This window comes from Brachycentrus maculatus, unplaced genomic scaffold (genome assembly GCF_059751285.1).
Source record: "Brachycentrus maculatus isolate JH-2025_06_01 unplaced genomic scaffold, ASM5975128v1 h1tg000463l, whole genome shotgun sequence".
NCBI lineage: Eukaryota > Metazoa > Arthropoda > Insecta > Trichoptera > Brachycentridae > Brachycentrus > Brachycentrus maculatus.
Window position 1 is genome coordinate 316,815 of NW_028281210.1, and position 27,200 is coordinate 344,014.

At 32.6% G+C, this 27,200-nt stretch overlaps 1 protein-coding gene across 1 annotated transcript in view; it reads right to left on the bottom strand.

Moving 5' to 3' along the window:
* Nucleotides 1-26,004, bottom strand: part of LOC148302301 (uncharacterized) — a 109,371-nt gene extending 83,367 nt beyond the window's left edge. Inside the window, exon 1 of the mRNA XM_088271808.1 lies at nt 24,769-26,004. Within this exon, the coding sequence (XP_088127934.1) occupies nt 24,769-25,452 (684 nt within the window). The 5' untranslated portion in view covers nt 25,453-26,004. The remainder of the gene's footprint in view (nt 1-24,768) is intronic.
* Between the last annotated feature and the right edge of the window lie 1,196 nt (nt 26,005-27,200).

Genomic DNA, 27,200 nt, shown 5'->3' on the forward strand with positions numbered 1-27,200 from the left:
CAGTGGGTGGTCAAATAAATATAAGTGATTTTTTCAATCTAATATTTATTCAATACCACCCTACACTGAACACCTTACTAACATCTGTTAACGATCAAGACAACACTGCGTCAATTTGATGCAGTGCCCTATGCACTATTGGATGCGGTAAGGGTAAAAAGAAGAAGAAAGTGATCACTTAACCAGCCTTTGACAGTTCGTAAGCCCTGTACATAAATACCCAGACTTCCAGATTCGTCTTTTTCATCTATGTTGAGACGTTTAAAAAATGCAAGTGTGCTATATTTACGCTCGGTATGGTGCCATAATAAATTCACGGTATACCAAAAATACTTTTGATCCGAGTTTTGTACTCTCGGTACAGGGTTCACGTGAACGTTTGTAAAATCGATACTCATCCCCTCCACCGCTACTCTCTTCTCAACCCCCCGCGGCCTACTTCCTACTACCCCTCGTCAGAGCAGCGCGACCTACAACTGAGAACTGGCTTTTACGAGAACGTACCTTGAGCCATTTCAACAGATTTTTATTTAAACAAAATGACTGGTCAAAGAATAAGCTGCAAAAAAATGGAATTCAGGTTTTCGGGCGTAGTAATATAAATCGGGTTTAGATGATGCATACAAATGAAAGTTCTCTGCTAAATAAATGCTTTCTAAATCCAATCATAGATGGCATTTTGTGAACTTTATATGTTCCACATAAGTTTTACTTAGTATATATCACTTTTTCTTAAAATCTATTGTCATATGTGTTTCGATGAATTTTGCTTCATATATATATATTTACATATTTATATATATATATATATATATATATATATATATATTATATATATATATATATATATATATATATATATATATATATATATATATATATATATATTATATATATATATATATATATATATATAATATATATATATATATAATATATATATATAAATATATATATATATATATATATATATATATTATATATATATATATATATATATATATATATATATATATATATATATATATATATATATATATATATATATAAATATATATATATATATATATATATATATATATATATATATATATATATATATATATATATATATATATATATATATATATATATATATATATATATATATATATATATATATATATATATATATATATATATATATATATATATATATATATATATATATATATATATATATATATATATATATATATATATATATATATATATATATATATATATATATATATATATATATATATATATATATATATATATATATATATATATATATATATATATATATATATATATATATATATATATATATATATATATATATATATATATATATATATATATATATATATATATATATATATTATATATATATATATATATATATATATATATATATATATATATATAATATATATATATATATATATATATATATATATATATATATATATATATATATATATATATATATATATATATATATTCAAATATTCGTGAAACAGGAGTTTTACATTTTCGAGTACCCTGAGCCATTTTAACAGATTATAAGTTGAATGCAAAGCAGACATCGCAGTAACAAAAAATCGCCCTAAAGCCGCTTGTGCACTACCCAGAATTTCACCGTCTGGCAGTCCGGTTTTGAAAAATAAAAGCGAATACAACAGTTTAGCGTGATCGAATTTACGCGCAACGTGTTCACGCAGATATCAAGAGCACCGATCCGAAGAAAGATGGACAAAAGCACAAGCCAGTCCAAGCCAATCATCGTTTTAAAACGCTATCTGAAGTACCGGACGGTAAAATTCCGTGTAGTGCACAAACGCCTTAAGAGTGTCAGTAATGAAGACTCAAAGGCAGTGTTTCTTGACCTTTTTGAAATCAGGAAGTACTTTTGATCACAAGGAAAATTTGCGGTACGCCAAAATAAAGATTAAAAAAATGTAACAAATTACGTTAATTAAAAAATAAATTAAAACATTCAAAAATAAATTAAAACATTAAAACATGAATGAAAAAAATCAGTGAAAATAAAACGACTTCAAGTTAATAAAATGTCAAACAAAACAAAGTTTGTTATAAATAATGTCCTAGAAACACGTTTGTGGAGAGCTTTTCCAACAAATCCAAAGAAAATGGCAATGATGCATCGTCCTGGCGTAGAAACCCGACACGGTAAACTTCGGGATCGAAAATAGATTACGTTATCCTGAAAAATTCTCTACTAAGGACATTCAATACAACCTCTCTAGGGATGTTTTAGATTTATGCGATGTCAAATGTCAAACGATTGAGAAATCACCTATGAAATTATTTATAGACCCTAATTTTTATGGGCAGAAATGTATTTTCACATTAACGGGCTTTTTATATTATTTTCTTGAATGTTTTCCACAGATACTTTGTGGCACATTGTATAATATCTTTATAAAATTAATATTAAATTATTATTAGCATTTTATGGAGTGTGTGGAAGTTTTTGGTGAGAGTATTTTAATGCTTTTATGTTTTTGATTTAAAATAAACCCTGATGATGACAATGTATTGTTAAACCGGTAGGTTGAATTATATTTATAAAAAAAGTGGTGAAAACAAAGTTAATTAATTTTATAAAGATATTATATATCAACCTGGACTGGACCCTGAAGCACAAACCTTGCCTGAATGTAAGTGACGATCAAGATAACACTGTGTCCATAAGATGCAGAGCCCTATTCACTATTTAAATACAATCTAAGAAATAAAAATAAAAATACCTTAATCATTTTAATTATATTAAATTAAAAAAAAAAATACGACCAGGTTTAAGACTTGAATCTAGGTCCCTCGTATATCCGGTCAGAGCCTATTCATGGGTAATATTCCCTTACCGGAAAATTAGTGAATCCTCATTTATATATATTATATCTTTTAAGAGTCTCTTAATGTTTCCGGAACTATTATTTTTAATAATTTATTGTGGACTTTTAAATACGAGTAATATTATTTTTTGGTTGTAAAATATATCAAATAATATCCTCTTTCTCTCTTCTTCCTGGCTCTTTTCTAACTTCTAGTCTTTGCAAACTGTTAGGGTCAGGTTTCTTCATTCTCAGGATATAGACCCTAGATCCTTCTATCGTGAATAATGTCAGCTAGGTCATCCCTTCGAATCATGTAATCTTTACGTAGAATCTATGATATTTTTGATCTTCTTCTGATGTCTTTCGAGGAAGATCCATGGCGATTGCTTGGTTCACAATATTTAAAGTTTCTTTTCATCAGGAGTCGTAAGTTGACGATTAAAAACAGCAGTTTTCTGCTTTACATTTCAACAGAAAAAAAAAATGTATGTAAATCATACGAACAAAAATTTCAATAATCAAAATAAAGAGTAATTTTTAGGGGTAAATATTGGGAAAATATATTTTATTTTAATTTATCTTAGATATTATTTATTTATGAAACTTCAAACTGAATTTCAAACCGTAAAAATTACTCTCACCCGTTAACACCAGCATATTTCGTTGTCGCCATTCTGTTATTTTGAGGTTTGCTAAAACCACCTCTCCTAAAAGCCTTTGATAACTTTTCGCCTGAAATAATACAGCCTTCCCTTTCAAGAGGGTTGACAAACCATCCCTTACCTAACAATTTTCAATGGAAATTTTGAATTCTTTTAAAACTGCTAATATCTAAGAGACTGAAGACTAAAGTTCAATGGCTTTTGAATATAATCAACCGAGAAATTAAAATTTGCCTAGTCATACCTTTTCTTCGACTCCAATTTCTCCTCAAACGGTTTTACAAATAACAGTAAAATTACTTTCTTCTTCCAACCATTTTCAAAATTCAAGTAATTTTTAATATGATTGATTGTTTTTCAAATTTTATTTTCATTTTCCCCGGAATTCTCATCATTAGCAGTATAACAATGTACATTAATTTTCACAGAATAAGAAAATACCATTCGTCAAATTAGATTTTAATAAATGTCTTTGCATCTTTTTCCATCTCAAGTTCCCAAATCTGGATTATCTCCAATTACAGAAGAAATTTTTTTTTGACATCTCAACAAAGATGAAGAAGAATATGGAAGTCTGGGAAAGTTTTTGCTCAGTAAAAAAGCTTCTTCATCTCACCAATAGATGTCTTCAGAGAAAATTCTAGAGATTCAAGTAAGATGTTTCGAAATTGGTTAATATATATACATAGAACTTCCAAGAAGTTGAGTAGTGTGGTTGTCAACCATGAGTGGAATTGGTGAATGTTACACGTGTGTTAAGTGATCACTTAAACATCCTATAACGGTCGTAAGCCCCGTAAATGCCCAGACTTCCAAATTTTTCTGCATTCTTGTTGAGATGTTAAAAAATAGTACTAAAAATGTACAAAAACAATGATTAAACTAATTACAACCATGAAACGTATATCGAATCACTTAAATATTAAACCAAGTACGCATATGAATGACTCGGTTACCAAAAAATTAATTTCATTAAAAGCACCTGAAAAGCTATTTTTCAGCTTTATATTTAGGCCAAAAAACTCGACACGACGGCTCTTTGTCTCATTCCCTCGCATCACTATTTGCGAGTGGGAGAGAGATGGGAATGGTGTGAAAAAGCCGTAACAATGGAGGATTTCCGGCGTATCTACTGCTGAAAATGCAGCCGTTCTGAAACTTTGGTAAACTAATATTGTCCGCAAACCGGAGGCTGAATAATTCCGCAGTCGAACAAGTTTGGGGAACTTGGGACAACTTATGTAATTCGCGTCTATCGGAATATTTCCACTCGTGGAAAATTTGCCCCGAAATGTGCTTCAGAGGAGATAACTTCGAAAATGAGAAAATAAACGGAAATTCAAGTAGCTCGAAGCTTTCTAGGACTAACAAAAGTGTAAGAAAGGGTTTCGCAAAATGTTTAGATATGTCACCTGTATGGAATTATAGAGATACACGTATTTATATATTCCTGGTAGCGGTATCCTTCAAAAGATGTTTTTTTTTTATTCATAATCCTATTCTTCTTGCAGTTGCTAAAATAAAAAAGGAGTCGTGGTTCCAACCCTAATGTATCGAAGTGCAGCATAGAGTTTAAAGAATAATAAAATAAGAGTGACGCAGTCGAAATTCGATCTCAAATTTAAGGGGAAACGATGTATGATAGACGTTCTAATGGTGAAATAAGGAAAGAATGCAAAGCTGATATAAACATTATCGATAAAATTAAGAAAGGTATTTTGAGATAGTTTAGACATGTGAAACGAATGAGTGAGGAAAGAACGGTAAAATAAGTTTACGAGGCAAATATAGTTGGAAAAAGGAGCCGAGAAAGACCGAGGAAAACTTTTATGATCAGGTATATCAAATATATAAGGTGATTCATATATGTGGAAGAGGCGAAGAAAAATTTTAAAGACAGAATAGTGTGGCGTTCTATTCTCTCCGCCCATCGCTGCGAAAAATTGCGTGATAGTTTATTAGTAAGTTAGTTTAGATGTTACGACGATTATAGTACTTATTCGACGTGCCTTATGATTAGGTTTAACATAATTCATATTACTACGACCAAGTTACAGTGCCCTTTGCACTATTCAGCGCAGACACGGATCAAAAGAAGAAAGTGCATAGTTTATAAATCAGGAGACGATTGACAGGTGACTATCAATATGTTCTACTTAACTCGTACAATGTAGGAAAAGTTACAAAGATATACCTTCTAGTTTGGGGTCATCGCTTGAATTTTTAACGATACCGACTATTTCCAGTACACTTTAAAATACTCGGATTGAGTATACTCGTCAGAAGTACGAGTTTTTTTTTATAATGGACTAAATTTACTGTTTTATTATTAAGATTTTGTTACGAAAATTCATAAACGAGTATATAATATTACAATTTATCATTAGAATCCCAACTGTCCATCAAACTTCCTCCTTTAGCTTTTTCCTCTCCTTCCCTCAACTCGCTTTTTTCCTTTGTCCTCCTTATTATCATCTTTTGTAGTTTTTTGTACTATCAACCCTCAGATTGCAAACATCTATACATGGGATCAAACGTTTTGATCAATACCACTAGTCTTTTTTTGATCTGTTGGAAGATATTGTTTTTTTAGCAATAAGCCCGCCAATGTACTTATCTCTCTTTCTGTACAATTTTTTTTAAATAAATAAATAATTAAAAATGTGTTTTCTTAGGTGTCTTGCATATATTTGAACAGATTTTTTTTTTATTTCTTAAATATATTTGCAAATTTATAAACGAAATTAACATGTTATTTTTATGCAGAGACTCACTGAGCCACCTATCTATTAAGATAACGCCTTTAGGATACAACTCAAAGGGTGAACAAAAGGTACATTATAGAACCCTGCTCAGGACATCGATTACCTGTTGTAAATTCAGTTGGCACTGCATTTTATCGAAGCAGTGTCAACTTTATTGTCAAATACATAATCAACCCTGAACATATTGGTAGGTGCTAGTCAAGAGCAATATTAAATCAATATTAGAACGTAAAATTGGTCATAATTATTTTGACTCTGTTAGAAGTCGAACGCGGTATCCAAATACAGTAAAACCTTGATATAACGTACCTCTATATAACGTTTAATTTGGTCAAATGTAGAAAAACATGAAAAATTCCTGGTAATTTAAAACATGCTTAAATTCAAGTTTCGCCACAAATTATGTCTCAAAACTTTAAGTTTTCAGACATCATTTATGATTATGAAGTTATCAGTTGTAAGATCACTCGACGATCTAATAACATTCATTGACTATTCGTCCGATAACAAAGTTTAACTATAAAATATATTATACTATAACTATTTTAAACGCAATTCTGTCATTTTAGAGTTGAATATAAATAAAACAGTATTTTTTTTGACATCTCATCAAAGATGAAGAAGAATATGGATGTCTGGGAATTTACGGGGCTGACTCATTTACGGGGATTGTTATATGAAAATAACTCCTGTAATTGGAGATAATCCAGATTTTGAGAACAAGTATATGGACACACTAAAATGTTGTAAAAAAAACAGTTAACTTCAAAAGTGCAAACAAAACTTGATTCCTTTTCAATGCAAGGATTACAAGAAGCAAGCGCGTCGATATCAAACAGCAACGTTTCTCCACGACGAGTGTCCCAAGACAATAAATATAATTTTGTTTGTGTTTTGTATTGTTTATTTATATAATTTTTTTTGTATTTTGTACTTTGATATATATTGATGTATTTAAAACCTATTTTTATGAAACAAACTTTTGGCTTTATTGGACAATTTCTCCACCGAATAAGTCCGTTATATCTATGCTTTGCTGTACACTAAACTCAACACAGAAGGGCGAGACCTATTTATTTGAAATTATTTTTAGTTATCGCTTGTTACAAAATAAACACTTTCATTTATTTCGACAGAATTAATCGCAAATGTTTACTCCAAGTCGTTTATGGACGGCAGAACACAGAGTCAATCGAATCGAGAATTTTGGAATTTAGCCAAGGAATGAATTAAAATCATTTAGATCAAGTACACTGCGAATACTCCTTGAGAAATGTCCCTCAAAATTTGTTTTAAATTACAGCAGAAGACAGTCAAAGAAGTTTTATATACTACAGCAAAATTCTCCCCGCATAATTTAATAAACAATTTATGGTCGAGATGGCGTGAGACAATAAATATTTCACTTTCAAAATACTTTGATCGTTTCGTAGCTTTATTATACAATACGAAATAGTTGAAAGCTTTTGGGCAAAAGCCATTCGTTTGGCACATCTCAACGTAGATGAAGAAGAATATGGAAGTCTGGGTATTTATAGGGCTTATGACCTATCATTAGCTTATTAAGTGATCACTTTACACACGTGTAACATTCACCATTCTACCCATGATTTAAAAACATACTACTCAAATTCTTTTTACTTCAAATTCAAATTCGAAACATATTGTTTAAAGTTATTAGAATTTCACTAGACACATCTATGGTAAGATAAAAGAAACTTTTTATTGAACAGATACTGTTTCGTTTGTATGTGAGGTTCGAATCCTGGATTATTTTCAAATACACGAGAAACGCTGGAAAATATCCTTTTTTTTTTTATTTGAACAAATACTTGTTCACAAATCCAGATTATCTCCAATTTGGAAAATATATTGAGTTTATTCTTGACTTGTCAAAAAAAAATAATAATAAAAAACATATATATAATTCAATAATTGTGTAATCTATCCTAATTTTACTAACAATATACAATACATAATTTACATTTTTAGCGCTAACTTTGTGATTTTCCATTTTATAATTAAAATATAACTTTTTTTTAAATCACTATGAATATTTTATTATAACTTAATTATAACGTCTACCGGTTTCGAAGCTAACCGCTTCATTATCAAGACTGATTAATACTAATATTTTATTAATATTCAGAATAATTTAATTATAATAGTAGAAAAGCGCCTTCGCGGAAAGCGGATTTCCTTCCGGAGAGGCTTCTAAGGAATTTGCAGCCGTGCAGCCGGGCTATGGATGCAGCGGGCAGGAAGCTGGGTGGGGGGTAGAGGGGAGGGTGCTCCGTGGAGTCACAATGAGATCCAATTAAATGATAACATCGAGATAGCGAGTATAATGGTGACTCGCTCTGCCAGATCATAGAGTTTATTCTAAATTATGGTAAATTTCAGGGGAGCGCAAACAGGGTGACATATCGCTAACTCCTTTCAAGAACGTCATAAATCAAAAAACCTCAATTTTCAGTTGTGCATGTTTTCGGAATGCCCAAAAGATGTACTATATCCCAGCAAGAGAGGCATATTTTTAACTTAATATTTAATGTAATCAAACATTTAATAAAAGTAATTAATTTTTATAATAAAAAGCGATTATTCAAAAATTTCAGAAAAAACCGTAATATTTAGTAATAACACCCTTTGCTGCAATTACAATTTCCAAACGTCGGGGCATGCTTTCTATGCAGATTTTTGTATTGGGCCGAAGATTAGGGTTACCATGCCATACTCTGATAAGAGTTTTTATCAGTAACCGCTTGGTGGTGATGACTTTTTTAGCAATTTCCCGTTTCGTTAGCCTCCAAATGTTTTCAATGGGGTTCATATTCAGCAAATTGCCCGGGCAAGGCAAAACACATACTCAACAGACCTTTTTTTCAGCCAGGAATGCGGTAACACTCCTGACTTTATGACACGGTACCTATTCATGCATAAACACATACTCTTCATCACGGGAACCATTCCTTAGCCTCGGCTGAAGCCGACTTTTCAGTACTCGCTGGTACTGGTCTTGCCTCATGGTCCCTTCCATGATATGGAGGTGTCCCATACCCTTAAATGAGATCATGGACCACAACATTATGCTAACAGGGTGTTTTTAGCCCTCTTCACCAGGCAGTTCGGGTGGAATTTTTCTCCTGGGCCCCGTCGGACGAATTAAGTTTTTCCCACCAAAATTTTAAATGTTGACTCGTCTTAGAAGCAGATCTATAAAGTATTACCATGATTGCAAAAATGTGTATTTTTTATTATCTTCTCATTTTATTATACAAATATAAGTCATAAATACTCGATTCCAATCCGAAACAGTCATATTCCGGAGTGCTCTGGCCCATAAGAGTCGTTTCTTCTTCATGGCCTCAGTCAGGCGTAGTTTTTTGGTTGGACGTCGACCAATTAGATTTACTTCGACTAACCGTCTCCAAACTGTCATTTTGGAGGCGTTGATTCCTACATCGCTTATCAACGTAGTGGACAATCAACATACGTTTTACGATTTTGGAAATAGATGTCCCTGATTTTACGGTGACCACGCGGAGTGGTGATCGTTTTTCTGACACTTTTTCAGACGCGGGCTGCTTCTAGAGGTGGGTTTTTATGAATTTTTCTTTTTATCCGGTTGACTCCTGACTTCGAAATACCTGTGAGTGCTGCTATCTCTCTTTAGAAATATGTGGAATGAAGTAGTTAGGTTGGTACTTTCCTACATTTTCTTGGAGATATGTTTGAAGACTTGCCCATACTTATTTATTTATATATATATATATATATATATATATATATATATATATATATATATATATATATATATATATATATATATATATATATATATATATATATATATATATATATAAAAATATAAATATATATATATATATATATATATATATATATATATATATATATATATATATATATATATATATATATATATATATATATATATATATATATATATATATATATAAATATATATATATAAATATAAATATATATATATATATATATATATATATATATATATATATATATATATATATATATATATATATATATATATATATATATATATATATATATATATATATATATATATATATATATATATATATATATATATATATATATATAAACACTCTCATACACATAATATTACACAAACTAAGTTTTTTATGCTGTTAATGGAAATATTGACTAGAAAATAATAATCTTACGTCGATGAAAATTATTTGATTGCATAAATTATAACAATATTTATTTAATTTTACCCCGGAGTGGTACCTGAAATGGAGGGCTGATTTTTTTCCTTGTTAACGACCAAGATAATACTGCGTTTATATGATGAGGATTTGAAAAAGAAGAAAATAAAAGAAATAAGATTTGTCTTACATATTTTATACCATATTTAAATAATAATTTTTTAAAAAATTAATATTTTTTTAAATAATTAAATTTTTAAAATACTTTGTTTCACTCCCCTGTCTGTTCGCATTCCACCGCCGCTAGTGCAAATCGCTTAAGATGCACTAGCTCTCCATAATGCACTTACCCCCATCTTCCAACCCCTATTTCCACCCCACATATAAAGCGCTATCGCTGAGCCAGTGAGCTAGACGACCTATTGGTTACGTTACCCACATCGGAATTCCATTACTCCAGATGCGTCCAAGGCACTAGCTTCAAATTAATAGGGTATGTCATGAAAATGCATCAACGATGAAAAGAAGATCCTAATTTTGCAACATTTAAATGTCATAACGAAATAGATGAGTTTGAAGTTCATCTAAAAAATATATTTATTTTTTAAAAACGTGTGACATATAACAGGCGCCGTGGCGTAGTTGGGTAGACGCTCGACTGCGAAACTGGCGTCGCGGGTTCGATTTCCGCCAATTGCAAAATGAATTCAAGAAAGATTTGTTTTCAATTATTCTGGGTGTATTTTTCACATTTACCTTCCCTATCCTTACTATCCTACCTGCAGAGAAGCATTTTAAAAAAACGTTATTAATTTTGAAAAATAAAAAATAAAACATACTTCGCTTTGCGTACCAACGAGGGTAATATTAATTAAAAATTGGAGTGAGGAAACACAACTTTTAACCCCCTTAGGAATCGAACCCGGGTATCTAATGATCATAACATCACAACTCTATGCAGGCGGACAAATAATGATTTATTTGTTTATTTTAACATATTACAACATATCACTCACTCCGTCATCTATCAAAAATCGTCAATTTTAAGTTGTGCATGTTTCCGGAATGCCCAGAAAATGTACTGTATCAAAAGTGGATTTTTTAACCTAATATTTATCCGATACAGGACAGAAAGTGTTATTTTTGGATTTTGAAGAAAAAATATTGTTTAATTTTTTTCAATAAACTAAATATTTTTCAAATAGAGAAAAAACATTCAGGTTTTACCTAAAAAGATGTGTTGCACAGTAAAAAGTTCAATAAGTGGCTTAATATTTATTTTTATTTTAATTTTATTTTTTAGTCACAATAAATTCATTTATCATTAATCAGCTCAAAAGCAAAAACAATGAGCTAAAATAATGTCTAACGATTGAGAATGGAAGTCGATTTGGTCTTTGGTAAAATTTTGATATCGATCCTAATTGCAGTATGTCCACACTTGCCCAGATAATGTCTAAGATTAGTGCCGTGTCTAATGAAATGAAAATTTACATAATTACCATAAATATAATAAAGATGTAACTTTGTTTTATAATCAATTTAAATATTTTATTAAAATAAAGTTATAATAAAATATTTACAGCGATTTTAAAACAAAGTTAAATTTTAATTATAAAATAGAAAATCATTAAGTAAGTGCTTCAAATATAAATTATATGAAAATATACAGCCTAGAATTTAATGTTAAAACATAGAAATAATGAAAAATCCGACTCAGCTTGTATTTTTTTAAGGATCAAAGTATTATTCAAGAGATCAATTGGACTTATAATGAATTCATAAACTTCCGAGGCCTTATAAACGCGAGGAATTTGATGAACTTATAAACTAACCTCTCAAAGTCCTATGCCATTTGAAGTACCGGATTGTTAAAATATTTAAGAAAGAATATTATAAGAAGATTAAGTAGGTATTTACTGGTTTTTTGCAGAACAATTTTCACTTTAGCTCCGATTATTTTTTTCTTTATACCAACAAATCGACATATTATTAACGAGATAGAATTTCACAACATTTTGGGTGTATGAAAACTTTTATTCACAAAACTGTGTTCAAAATGTGAATAAAATAACTGGTCTATATATATATATATATATATATATATATATATATATATATATATATATATATATATATATATATATATATATATATATATATATATATATATATATATATATATATAAGCCTTGTAAATACCCAGACTTCCATATTAATTTTCATCTATGTAGAGATATCAAAATAATAGTTCCTGTAATTAAACGTGAAAATATCCTGTAATGTATGTATGTACATATCGCGTGCCTTGCTTTGAAAATGTACGCAGACCTCGAGTAGGTTTGTTAAACACAATTGTTAATTCCCTAAGGCATTTCGCGTTTGCCAGGATTTGATTGAAGAACATATGTGTTCACGGGTCGTCTCTACCAGGTGGCATTTTAGTTTCAACAGGTATCGGCCGACAACATGCGATGGCGTCCGGCCAGAAGCCAATGCCAATTCTGCTCCTCAGCACTTGTACGGACAATAGTAAAGTCAAAATTATTATATTACATGTGCTATGAAATGGTTTGAATTTTATAGGTGTCTCTATTTGATACGAAACATAATGATATATTACCCACGAGGGTATACTGGCAAAAACGTTGACTCAAAAATATTCAATTTCGGCCTTTTGATGCATATTATAAGGTTTTCAATGTTCTATAAACTAGAAAAATACACTAAAAAGTTTAAAATATCACATTTATGTGGTTTTAATAGAAAATTCAACATTACGTTTAATAGCCGGTATTTTATTCAGGCTAAAAGTTTTAAATAACAGGGATAGAGTTAACTTTGATGCCAGTACATCCACGATATATCGTTCTTTTTATATAAAAGAAGACTGTATCGAAACACGCGTCACAATAGATATTGAGAAAAAGTGGTATTTACCAAGTAAAATTTAAATTAAAAATCAAATGTATTTAATGTTTATGTGTTCACTAATGATCAAGGTAACACCGCGTTTATATGATGCAGTGCCCTATGCACCATTGGGGTGCGGATAAGGGTTTGAAAAAAAAAAGTGATATTTTTGAAATGTCCCTCTATTTCGTCTAAATTTTGGAGATGTGCCTTTAAATGTTGAACGATGAAGAAGAAATTAGCTGTTTCTTATTTTTTATTCGCATTTAATTCCACAAAGATGGACAAACGTACTACCGAGCCACGCCTCTTTGTTCGTTTGTTGATATCTCACACTAGATTTATTTATTTATTTGCGGTATAACTGCTTGAAAATGTTTTTTTTTATTTTTTATTTAACTTATATTTTGGTCAACATTTTTAAGTGCGTGTAAATACTCATTCACAGAATCTTGTGAATGTTACACGTGTGTAAAGTGATCACTTAAACCAGCCTATGACGGTCGTCAGCCCCGTAAATACCCAAACTTCCATATTCTTCTTTATCATTGATGAGATGTCAAAAAAATAATATATTTTGGTCAGTTATTTTGATTCAAAATAATGTGTCCGAATATTTGATCAGAAAATCTAGAACGTTCAATGTATAACGTTCACGCGTATAACAATATATATATTTGACAACTCGATGAATCATTTTCATACATTAGAATTGGAACCAGGACTCCGTTGTACACTGCCAATTTGGCTTGCGCTGAAAGGTTTTTTAATAAAACCAACAAAAAAAAAACATTTTCATTCATCTTTTTTACCAACTCTGTGCTTCATTTCCAAGCAAACCACAATTGAAAATATAAAAAATTATTTCGCTTCTGAAATGTTGAATTAAACTTCTTGAAGCTTATTTTTTTATGGTAATTTAAAGTTTTCAGGGTGTTATTAAATACCTAAGGGTATGTACTGAGTACACAGTGTAAAATACCCCCAGGAGAACAGAACGGCGGTGGAAACCTCGAGGTGTTTCCAGAAATATTCACGAACGCTTTTACGGAAATTTATTATTTCATATTAAATTAAAATGGCATCGTGCTGTAAACTTTTCCAGTATTTCGCGAAGATCACGTTTTATAAAGAAATTCAAAAAATAATGACGGATAATTATTTATAAATTCTTATTTATAGATTTGGCGTTTCATCTGTAGAACTACATTTTAATTTATATATTAAATATCAAACTCAAACACGATTTTTTTTTAAATATTTTGTACATAAAAACCATTGTTAGCTTTGTGGTATGGTAATATGACACTCTCCTTAATCATTCATCGTTCACTTTGAGTAATACCACTCATTAAAATTAAATTGTTACGGTCTGACATTTGTACAAAAATAAAAATTGAAAGAGAGAAAAAAGACAAATTATTCAAAATGGCAATATTTTTAAAAGTGGATATTAAGTTTAAAATATTTTTATTTTGATTCATCTGTCTTTTTTCTCTTTTTCATATATTTTTTTGTATAAATGTCAGACCGTAATAATTTCATTTAAATGACCTGATAATGGAAAGAATATTCTAAAACCGGTATTCACGAATTAATGTTTTTAGTAGGTATTGCATAAAGTGATAGATGAATGATAAGGAGTGTGTAAAGTTGATAAAGTGTACACATAAATCCGATTCGGAGATAAATGCTATCATGGCTTTGAATGTTGGAATGAGTGTTTAAATGTCACCACTGTTGTGTCTAAAAACATAACAAAAATACAAACTTTCAAGTACAATACTATATGTATGTTTGATATGTAGAGACATTGAATAAACTTATACAACATTTTGAGAGTGTCCAAATACTTGTTCACAAATCTGGATTATCTCCAATTATAGGAGTTATTTTCATATTCTTTTTGTTATCTCATCAAAGATGAAGAAGAATATGGAAGTCTGGCCATTTACGGGGCTGACGACCGTTTTAGACTGGTTTAAGTGATCACTTAACACACGTGTAACATTCTCCAATTCTACCCATTATTGATAACCACACTACTCAAACTCTTGGAAGTTCTATATATATGAACCAATTTCGAAACATTGTTCTTGAATCACTAGAACTTCACTAGAAACATCTATTGGTGAGATGAAAAGAAGCTGTTTATTAAGCAGAAACTCTTATATTAGTATGTGAGATCCGAATCCTGCGTAAGTGACCATACATCCATATTCTTCTTCATCTTTGATGAGATGCCAAATATAAAAAAATAAGAAAATAAAAAAATAAAAAAATAATAATCTTTTTATTCAAAACAATCATAAAAACGCTATCTGATTCTTGCGTTATCTTGATAGTTAATACATGACGGAAAGGTGATCAGCCTTCCGCTTCAGATACCAGTCCAGGGTAATATTGAAAATTATAGTGAAAAAACTAACTTAAATAAGCCGAGTTGATAAAATGTATAAATGAATCTGAAATACAAATAAATAAGATCACGGCTTTGAATGTTTGTATGGCACCATGTTTCTTAAAACATAAAATCATTTGTATTAAAACATAACAATATACAAAGTTTTACGTACAATACTATGAACGCTTGATATGTAGACACATTGAATAAAGTTTTAAGATTATAAAGTTTACAAATGAATCCGGATCATTCATACCGAGCTACTAACTCATTCAATTCTGATCAACCCCCTATTAAGTGGTAATGTCTCTCTACTCCGTACAATACGCAAACTTCAAACTTTCTTAGCAACTTACTCTGAACAAAGAACGAAAGATTTGTTTATATTACATATTGCGTATATACACAAAGCGATTTTCATCTTCAAGCGAAATTTTCAGGAAATTAGCTAACTTCAAGATCTTTGTCAAAAGCAAAATAATGAATAACTTTTCCCATACGTGAGAAACGGTAGTTATATAGACCAAGAAAAGAGCGATCGAATATAAAAAGCGAATGAAATAACGACTTCTTTCAAAGAAGACGTTATTTAATTCGGTTCTTGGATCCGATCACTTAAAGCAACAGTCTGTTCACAGTTATTTTACCTCTAGTTTTTATCCAATTATTTATTTGGCAGTAAAAATAATTTAAAAAAAATATATATAAAAAAAAACTAGAGGTTAAAGAACTGTGAACATTTTTAAAATTATTCAATTGGCAGTTTAAATAATTAAAAAAAATATAATAAGAAACTAGAGGTAAAATAACTGTGAACAGACTGTAATCTCGCTGATTTATCACAAATGTGGTTTTGTATTTGGAGTATTTTAAGCTCATATTTGATGATATTTGACAATATTTTGAGTGTGTCCAAATACTTATTCATAAACCTGGGCTTTTTTCCAATATTTTTACATTTAAGAAATGTAATAATAATAAAATAATAAAATAAAACCCTTATCTGCACCCCAATGGTGCATAGGGCACTGCTTCATAAACGCAGTTTTATCTTGATCGTTTACATATGAAGGAAAGGTGATCAGCCCTCCGCTTCAGGTACCAGCCCAGGGTATTATTAAATAAATATTAGAGTGAAAAAAATCACTTTTATTTATTTGACCCCCTGGGAATCGAACCCGGGACCTCCAGAACGGTAGCTTATCGTGCTGACCATTACATTACGGAGGCGGACCAAATAATGCAATAATAACTCCTTAAAATAAGTAATATCCATGAAATTAAGAAAGTGTGTTTTGATGGTTTGGACATGTAGAACATATGAGTAAGGAAAGAACGGTTAAATAAATTTACGAGGCAAATGTAGTTGGAAAAAGAAACAGAGGAAGATCGAAGAAAACTTGGCACAATCAGATGTGTCATATACTTGAAATCGGCCGGGTGAGGAGTCAAAATAATCGGCGGGTATGTATGAGGAAATTCTTGAATGTGAAATAGGTGAATAATGTTTGCAAAGACAGGGTGGTGTGGCTTTCTATTCTATCTTCCTATTCCTGAGGGGAAGCGGCGTAATGGTTAGTTAGTTAGCAGTTAGTTAAAATAACTCTTTGTATAAACTCTCAAAGTATTTGGACACACTCAAAATGTTGTAAATAAATTAACTGGTCAAATTACAAGCTGTTTAAAATTTCTTTACCTATTTTTTCCTGAAATTAAAATAAAATAAATACCCAACATCCTTGCCATGATCTATATTAGTATATTATCATAATATTAAATCCTTTTATGGGGAAGGATAACTTAGTTTAACAAATACGGCTTGAATTCTGTCTGGTATTGGAGCATGGGTGTAGCCAGAATCAACAAATTAAGATTGGAAAATATCGTTCTTACTTATAAAACGTTATCTTGTACTATGTTAAATAGCTTTGTACTAACATAATACCCGCGTATAAATATATAATATATACCATATAAAAAATTCTTACGTTTTACATATATAAAAAAACCTTATCCGCACCCCAATGGTGCATAGGGCACTGCGTCATATAACGCAGTGTTATCTTGATCGTTTACACATGAAGGAAAGGTGATCAGCCCTCTGCTTCAGGTACCAGTCCAGGGTTTTATTGTTTAAATATTACAGTGAAAAAATCACTTATATTTATTTGACCCCCCATGGGAATCGAACCTGGGACCTCCAACACGGTAGCTAAACACGCTAACCATTACACCACGTAGGTGGACAAAAAATTAATCAGTAAATAAAATATTTTATAACAAATTTAACAGTTCACTCACTTCAGCTACACCCCTGTCTGTCAGTTTGTCAGCTTTACCAGATGTAACTCATGTGTTCCAGATGGTTGTTGAGAATCACTTTACTGATATATTGGGCACTCACACACACTCCAAGACACTCACACCCACACGTAATAACTGTACGTATGGTAATCATTAACATTATAGCTCTAAGTGCTCTAGTATGCGTGATGCGCACAACCTCGCTCGTCAATGTCACTGCCGCAATAGCGTAAACATTTTTTATGTGTGACAATAATTGTTTTTATAATTATTGTTACAGTTGATAATTATGTAGGTATCTATTTATTTAGTTTCAAACTTATTTCATACATAAGTGCAACATATATAATATTCCCGATGACTAATTTACGTTGTCCGCTTCCGTAGTGTAATGGGCACCACGCTCGGCTACCGTACTGGATGTCCCGGGTTTGATTCCCAGGGGGGGGGGGTCGAATAAAATAAAGTGATTTTATTTATTAATTTCGCGTTTGATTTGTAGAACTCCATTTTAATTTATGCATTAATTTTTAAATCAAACAGATTTTTTTGAGTCTGCTAAGTTGTACTCGTATTTTATTTTTAAAAAACACATAATTAATATTGTGACAATTGTTTCGCCTTGTTATGGCATTTTCAAACGAATGACATTCGTCAGTCCATTTAATCTTCACATTCGTTTGAAAATGCCAAAACTTGGCGAAACAATTGTCACAATATTAATTTTCATGTGCTTTTTAATAAAATACAATTAAATAGACCCAAAAAATCTGTGTTTGATTTAAAAATTAATTCTTAAAATAAGTGATTGTTTTACTCTAATATTTGTTCAATATTACTCTCGACTGGTACCTGAATCGGAGGGCTGATCACCTTTCCTTCGTGTGTTAACGATTAAGATAACACTGCGTTTATATGATGCAGTGCCCTATGCACCATCTGGTACGGATGAAGGTATGAAGAAGATGATAAATTTTCATTGGATCAAGGTTAACAAGAATGAAATACAAATTAGAAAGAAAAAAATATTTAAAAAATTAACAAAACCAACAGATGACAAAATGTAGAATTTAAAACGATAAACGGGTACAGTAAATAGGCATATAAAAAAGGGTTATTAGGTAAGAAGCGTGTCTAAAAGAAATGATTGAAAAACGGTAAAAGCATTTTTAAGCAATTTTTACTTTTAAGCAAACATTACTTAACGATGTTTGCTTTTAAGTATTTATTAGATAAATACCAATATATTCCCCTACAAGTATTTATTAAGAATAATAAAATAATATAATATTCTCTTTATCAATGAAATAAGGAAAGGATGCTAGGGCTGAGATAAGCATTATCGATAAAATTAAGAAAGGTGTGTTGAGATGGTTTGGACATAAATAGGCATATAAAAAAATATTAGGTAAGAAGCGTGTCTAAAAGAAATGATTGAAAAACGGTAAAGGCATTTTTAAGCAATTTTTACTTTTAACCAAACATTTCTTAACGATGTTTGCTTTTAAGCGTTTATTAGATAAATACCAATATATTCCCCTACAAGTATTTATTAAGAATAATAAAATAACATAATATTCTCTTCATTAGTGAAATAAGGAAAGAATGCAAGATAAGCATTATCGATAAAATAAGAGAGGTGTGTTGAGATGGTTTGGACCTGTTAAACGTAAGAGTGAGGAAAAACGGTTAAACAAATTTATGACGCAAATTTACTCGGAAAAAGGAGAGGAAGACCGAGGAAAACTTGGCACAATCAGGTATACCAAATATTTGAAAGCGACCGGGTCAGGAGTCGAAATAATCGGCGGGTACGTATGAGAGACGCATGAATATGGAGGCGAAGAATGTTAGCAAAGACGGTAGTGTGGCGTTCTATTCTCTCTGCCTACCCCTGCGGGGAAGCGGCGTGGAAGTAAGTTAGTTAGTTAGTTAAATAACGTAATATTCTCTTTATAATAATAATAAAACCCTTATCCGCACCCTAATGGTGCATAGGGCACTGCTTCATATAAACGCAGTGTTATCTTGATCGTTTACAAATGAAGGAAAGGTGATCAGCCCTCCGCTTCAGGTACCAGTTCAGGGTAATATTGAATAAATATTACAATGAAAAAAGTCACTTATATTTATTTGACCCCCCCTGGGAATCGAACCCGGGACCTCCAGAACGGTAGCCGAGCGTGCTGACCATTACACTACGGAGGCAGACATGCGATTCTCTTTATTTGAAGTTATTTAAAGATGTCTTGTTTCAATTCGATATACGTAATTCAGTGTGTCTTTATTTCTATTTTCTTTATTTCTATTTAACCATACTGAGCCATAGCAATGCGTGGCCGGGTACAGTCAGATGTTTATGAATATGATGAAATAACAATGCCACCTGATCGAAATGTTTTGTATACAAGTTTGATTATAAATGATGAAACACATTCATAGTTTGATGCCGAAAATAAATTCAGGAATTTTTTGTGATTCATCACTTTATAACTGGAAACATATTTTTAATTTCTGAGGGTCTTCATTGTAGTATTTTAAGATTGGGATATTTACGCATTCAATGGAATAAATATTAATGATTAATTTTTTTTTTAAATGGTTGAATTTTTCTTAGTTGCGTTTATTATTAACTTTGCTTATTTACCTTACTTGAAGTTAAATTTATCTTCAAATCCACTTTTAAAAATATTCTCAATGTGATTCATTTGTCTTCTTTTTCTCTTTCAAAATTTTATTTTTGTATATATCGCTCACTCCTTTCAAGAACGCCATAAATAAATAAAAAAATGATTTTTCAGGAGAACGTTTTTAAAGTTTAAAAAAATAAAACAATGTATTAAAAATAAATATGAAGCCACTTATTGAATTTTTTACTGTGCAACAGATCTTTTTAGGTAAAACTTGAAGGTTTTTTCTCCGTTTGAAAAATATTTAGTATATTTAAAAAAATAATTAAACAATACCTTTTCTTCAAAATGCAAAAACAACACTTTCTGCCCTGTAGCGGGTAAATATTAAGTTAAAAATATGCCTCTTTCGCTGGGATATAGTACATTTTCTGGGCATTCCAAAAACATGCACAACTGAAAATCGACAATTTTTTATTTATGACGTTCTTGAAAGGAGTGAGCGATATGTGTCGCCTACTTTCAAAATCCGCCAGATCCATGTAAGTCATAGAGAATTTATAAGTAAGAAATAGAGAATTTTCCCATTTTTATGGATCATTTTTAGTATTTAAAAAAACAAGAGACGCAAACCGATAATGACGTCATCCTAATTTTTTACGTATCCCCGCTCTCTGATTGGCCGATATGGGTCAGAAGGCAATTTTTATGAATATAGCGGAATTTGAAATACAACGCTGTTTTTAAATATTTTTAGCAGGGTTTTCAAGTATATAAATATTTTTAACAATAAAACCCTCAATTGGCATTCCGATACAGTATTTGTTTTTGAATCTTATAAAATTATATCTGGCGGATTTTGAAACTAGGCGACACATATATGAATATGATAAAATGGCATTCATAATTCCAGAGCATGCGAGTTTGGTTAAATGAATGGAACATTATTTGTTCTTTGCGTACGAAGGTTAATTATGTTGGCATTAAATTCCTGGGAGTATAATTCATGATCAAGAGTTAGATGTTAATTCGGCGTGGAGCATTCAATGTATCAATATACAATACTATGATGCCATGTCGCAGTGAGTAGGGGTCCTTTTCTAGACTCACTTGCTGTCATGAAAATCTAGTTATGCTTCATCTTCTTCATCCTGGCTCAATCCCAACTTATCGTCTTTATAGACTGATGGGGTCAGCTCTCCTCGTACTCGGGTTGTAGGTCCTTCTGTCATGGACAACGTCACCTAGGCCATCTCTTTAAATGATGTTTTCTTTCTGCAGTATTCATGAATTATTTGGGTTTCTTCTAGACGTCTTTCGAGGAAGTTCATGGCGATTGTCTGGTTCACAATATGATCAGGTTTTAGTTTTAGTCCTAGTAAGTCCATGAATAACATCCCCAGGCCATGTCTTCGAATCACGTTTTCTTTCTGCATCATCCATGAATACTTTAATCTTCCTCTAGACGTCTTTCGAGGAAGATCCATGGCGATTGCCTGGTTCACAATATGATCAGGTTTTAGTTTTAGTCCTAGTAAGTCCATGAGTAACATCACTCAAGCTATGTCTTCGAATCACGTTTTCTTTCTGCATCATCCATGAATACTTTAATCTTCCTCTAGACGTCCTTCAAGGAAGATCCATGGCGATTGCCTGGTTCACAATATGATCAGGTTTTAGCTTTAGTCCTAGTAAGTCCATGAGTTACATCACTCAAGCCATGTCTTCGAATCACGTTTTCTTTCTGCATCATCCATGAATACTTTAATCTTCCTCTAGACGTCCTTCGAAGAAGATCCATGGCGATTGCTTGGTTTACAATATATTAAGGTTCTCTGCGTCCTATGTGCCCAAGTTTTAGTTTAAGTCCAGTTTTGTCACATATCAAGTGAAAATTACCGAAATTCGAGCAGAGTGGTCCTAGATCGAATATCACACATTTTTTCAATCAATCAATATATTATCAACTCGTTGCTTTTCCCATTAAAAATGCAAATGTATTGAAGAACGGTCTCTGTAATTGGTTGCTTCTCGTTTAGTAAGTTGGACACAGAATTAACCAGAGTCCAGTTATTATTCTTCTACATCAAAATTTTTTAGTTGACTATAATAATTTTTTTATCAAAATAATTTTAATGGAACCTTCGATTTATTTTGTTCACAATCTTTAAAAAAATGTTATGTTGGGATAAGAATCATGTCGGTAAACTGTATTTTTTTTAAATTTAAGGTATTTTACCCAAATACAAGTACCAAAAGTTAAACTTACAGACCCAAAAAAAAGCTAGAGAATATCGATAGGATTCATGATTCCAATCCAGTAATAGTCACTTAAAAACTTTACATACACGGTCGTTAGCTTTGTCATGAGTCAGAGAAAACCATATAAAAATGTGGGATGTAATCATTTGATTACATGGTAACGTTGAAACAAAACAACGTGGGAAGATAAGAATATCATCATATTATAAATATTTATTTTATGTGTGATGAGCAAGGACGTGTATATCTATAAATATATAATGTAACGCTTGAATCATAACCTCAAATGTGTCGATATAATAAATCCCCAGTGTGGAGCATACTGTTATATAGAAGAAAAACGTGGACTTTGAGATCTTTATTGAAATTATATTATTATATTATCATTAGAATTGTATAGCTATATAAGGACCGTCAGTCTATTTTATCTTTACGTTCGTTTGAAAATGCCATAACTAGGCGAAACAACTGTCACAATATATTTTTATGTGTTTTTTAACAATAAAATACAGTTTTACTTAGTAAATACCACTATTTCTTAAAATCTACTGTGACACGTGTTTCGATGCATTCCGCATCATTTTCAAACACCGTAAAATACGGTGTTTGAAAATGATGCGGAATGCATCGAAACACGTGTCACAGTAGATTTTAAGAAATAGTGGTATTTAATAAGTAAAACATTAATTAAAAATGGATAGATTTTACCACAAAGTGACTGCCGAATCAATTAATGAAATAAAATACAGCTTAGTAGACTCAAAAAATTAGTGTTTGATTTAAAAATTAATACATAAATCGAGAAATAAAGTTGAAATTATCTACACCCGTTGGTCAAATCTTTAATTTCCTGTCTTCAATGAACAACGATAAAAAATAAATGAAAAAATATTATTTAATATAGCGTGGAAGAGTTATTTTTAGAAACGTGGTATGTAAGTATTTCATTCCACAGGATTATTACACTACCCTCGCTCCATCATCCCCCCAAGACTTGCGCAGAAAGCATTTGAACACCTATTCCAAGTATATTCTTGCTAGCAACACTATAATTCCATACTTTACTTGAAAAGATTTTTTGTAGAATCCTCTAAAAATATCCCAAGTAATTTTTACTCAGAGCGTCGTTGTAAGGGTTGTAAAAATGAATGAATGAGATATCATTCAATGATAAAATCAATGAATACAAAAATGTAATTTGTAAAATATATAAAATAAAACCCAGTCAGGGATCCAAAATGAATGAACTGAAAACATACTTAATGGAAAGACATTAGGGTCAGTGATTACTTATTTGTTTTTCAGTCTTGTTAACCACTATCCCATGTCCCAAAACGAGCAATGGAAATTACTCATCGGGAATATTATATTTGTGACTTATGTGCGTAATATGTTTAAATAAATATATTATTTTTGACATCTCAACATGATTGACGACCACACTACTCAAATTCTTGAAAAATATTGATCAAACTTGTAACACAATATGCGCGAGTTCACTAGAGACATCTATGGTGGGATGAGGAAAGCTTTTATTAAGCAAAGACTCTTTAACTAAACTCAGCCTATGACGGTCGTAAATGCCCAGAATTTCCATATTCTTCTTCATCTATGTTGAGATATCAAAAATAATTCCTAATGGGAGATAATCCAGATTTGTGAACAAGTATTTGGACACACTGAAAGTGTTGTAAATAAAATAATACGTAATATGTAATAAAGGGTGAATTACCTGATTCTCATTGTTGAGAAGTTTGAGCTGATCGTTGATGAGGCTGTACTTGGCGCTCTCCTCCTTGCGCAGCGCGCGCTCCTTCTTGAGCTCGGGGCTCCAGAAGGTCTTGATGCTGTGCATGCTGGAGCCCAGCTTCTGGTTGGTGAGCTCCAGCTCCTTCTTGAGGTTGCCGAGCTCGCGCTGCAGGTCCGTGTTCTGGTGCTGCAGCTCGCCGATGAACACGCCGCCCGAGTCGCGCAGCGAGGGCGACTGGCGCGCCGAGCGCGCGCCGTACAGCTCCTCCTCCAGGAACAGGCCGCGCTCCAGCGATCGGTCGCGCAGCGCGCCGCGCTCCAGCGAGCGCTCGCGCGGCTCGCGGATGGGCAGGAACTCGCGGTCGCGCTCGCGCTCGCGGTCCAGCGACTGGTAGCGCACGGACAGCGGGTGCGAGGGCCGCGTGGCGCTGCGCGAGCGGTGGCCGCGCCGCTCCTCGGGGCTGGGCGGCGCCTCGTGGTCATAGTACGGGGACCCCATGCCTCTGTGCGCGCCGTGCGGGTAGCCCTGCTCCGGGCTGGGCGCCTGCCGCAGGCGCGGCGGGTAGCCGCGCGACGGGGAGCGGTCCACGCTGGGCAGCTCCGTGCGGCGCGCGCGCGGGGAGCGCCCGTCTAGAGCGCCCGCGGGAGCGTACCCCTCGCGAGACATGCCCGCGCCGCCCGCGACCGCGACTCGCTCGAACTCCTGCAGCCTGGCGCTCCGAGCGGCGTCGCTCGCATTATCATCGCTTACGACATCTGACCGCAGGCTGACGCGCGGGACCGAATGCTCGCTCTGCACTCCGCACTCTGCCCGCTGTAACGATCTCTGCGCTCGCGACAACCGTCACTCGGATCGATCGCGCGACTTCCGGACTGGCACTCGCGGAAGCTACCTGTCAGGCTGGCGCTGCTGGCCGGGCTGCTGGACTCGCTCCCGCGAAGAGTTATAGTACGACAGTAGCGCGGAGGGCGGGAAGGGTACGCGGCATCGACCGGCGGATGGCGCTTGCGCATCAATCGCCCGCTTTTTCTTTCACAAAATCACCCGCCACAAACAATTCTCGATTCTCGGGAAACTAGACTATCTTTTTTTCTTCTTCTTCTTTTCTTCTCGTCGTCGGAGGGAGATATCGATCGCGGGATCCGGTCAGGAAGAGCGAGGAACGGGACTCGGGATGCGCGCTACTGTCGCGACGGTCGGCACGGGAGTGAGGACGGGAGCGCCGGAGGGGGGAAAGGAGGGGAGGAGGGAAGTGGCAAATAGCTAGCACTAGCGCCCGGAGGACTGGGGATAGCGGGGAGCGGGGGTGACCACGTGACGCGGCACACTCGGGACTGCTGTAGCTGAAAGAAATACTGAAAACATTTAGTACGATTCGATCAGTTAGTACGCTGCCCACTGCGCACTGACGGTTTTATGGCCTTTCAGTCAATAATGTAATAATTGTCGGATTGTGGTCTCTTGAGTTTCTGGGTTCGAACCCACCCTACCCCAATTTGATACCTATTTCTAATAATGAGCCGCTTAGAATTACAGAAATAGTATGAAATTTAATTATTTTTGTATATAATAGAAACGGAAATATTTTTTTCTTTTAATAAAAGCTGTCATCCGCGCCCGATGGTGCATAGGCCACTGCATCATATAAACGCAGTACTATCTTGATCATTTTAACACATGAAGGAAGAGATCAGCCCTCCGCTTCAGGTAGGTACCAATACTGTGTAATATTGAATAAACATTATACGTATATATTTATATGGGTGTGTTTGTGTGTGTGAATAAATAAATCATAAAAATAAAATATGTGACATATTATTTACGCAAAAATAAATTGAAAATATGAAAACGCGAACATAAAAATAAATCATCGCAATAATATACCATCTTTTTTATCTCTTCAAAATGTATGCTAGGTATACAATTTTACACATGGAAAATTTCTTAAATTTTTAAACAAAAAAATATATATATATATATATATTTTTAATCACTTTATATTTTAAATCAACATAATACATAATAATAAACGCACGGACATTATAATTCATTTATAAAATCATTTAAAACAAGAAAAAACAAAAATGTTAATAAAATGGAAAATCATAAAGTTTAAATTTTATAATAAAAATTAGTTAGATTTTATTTACAACACGATTTTCTCAAAACAAAAACGATTTCATGCGTTTTCCAAGTACTTGAATAAAATCATGGTTTCGGACCTCACATAAATGGAAATTTGCTCTCTGCTTAGTAAAAAGCTTTCCTCATCCCACAATAGATAGCTATTGTGAACTCAAGCATACTGTCTTATGAATTTGATCAATATATCTACAATAGAAGTAAAAAATTAGAGTAATATGGTTGACAATCATGGGTAGAATTGGCGAATGTTACACGTGTGTAAAGTGATC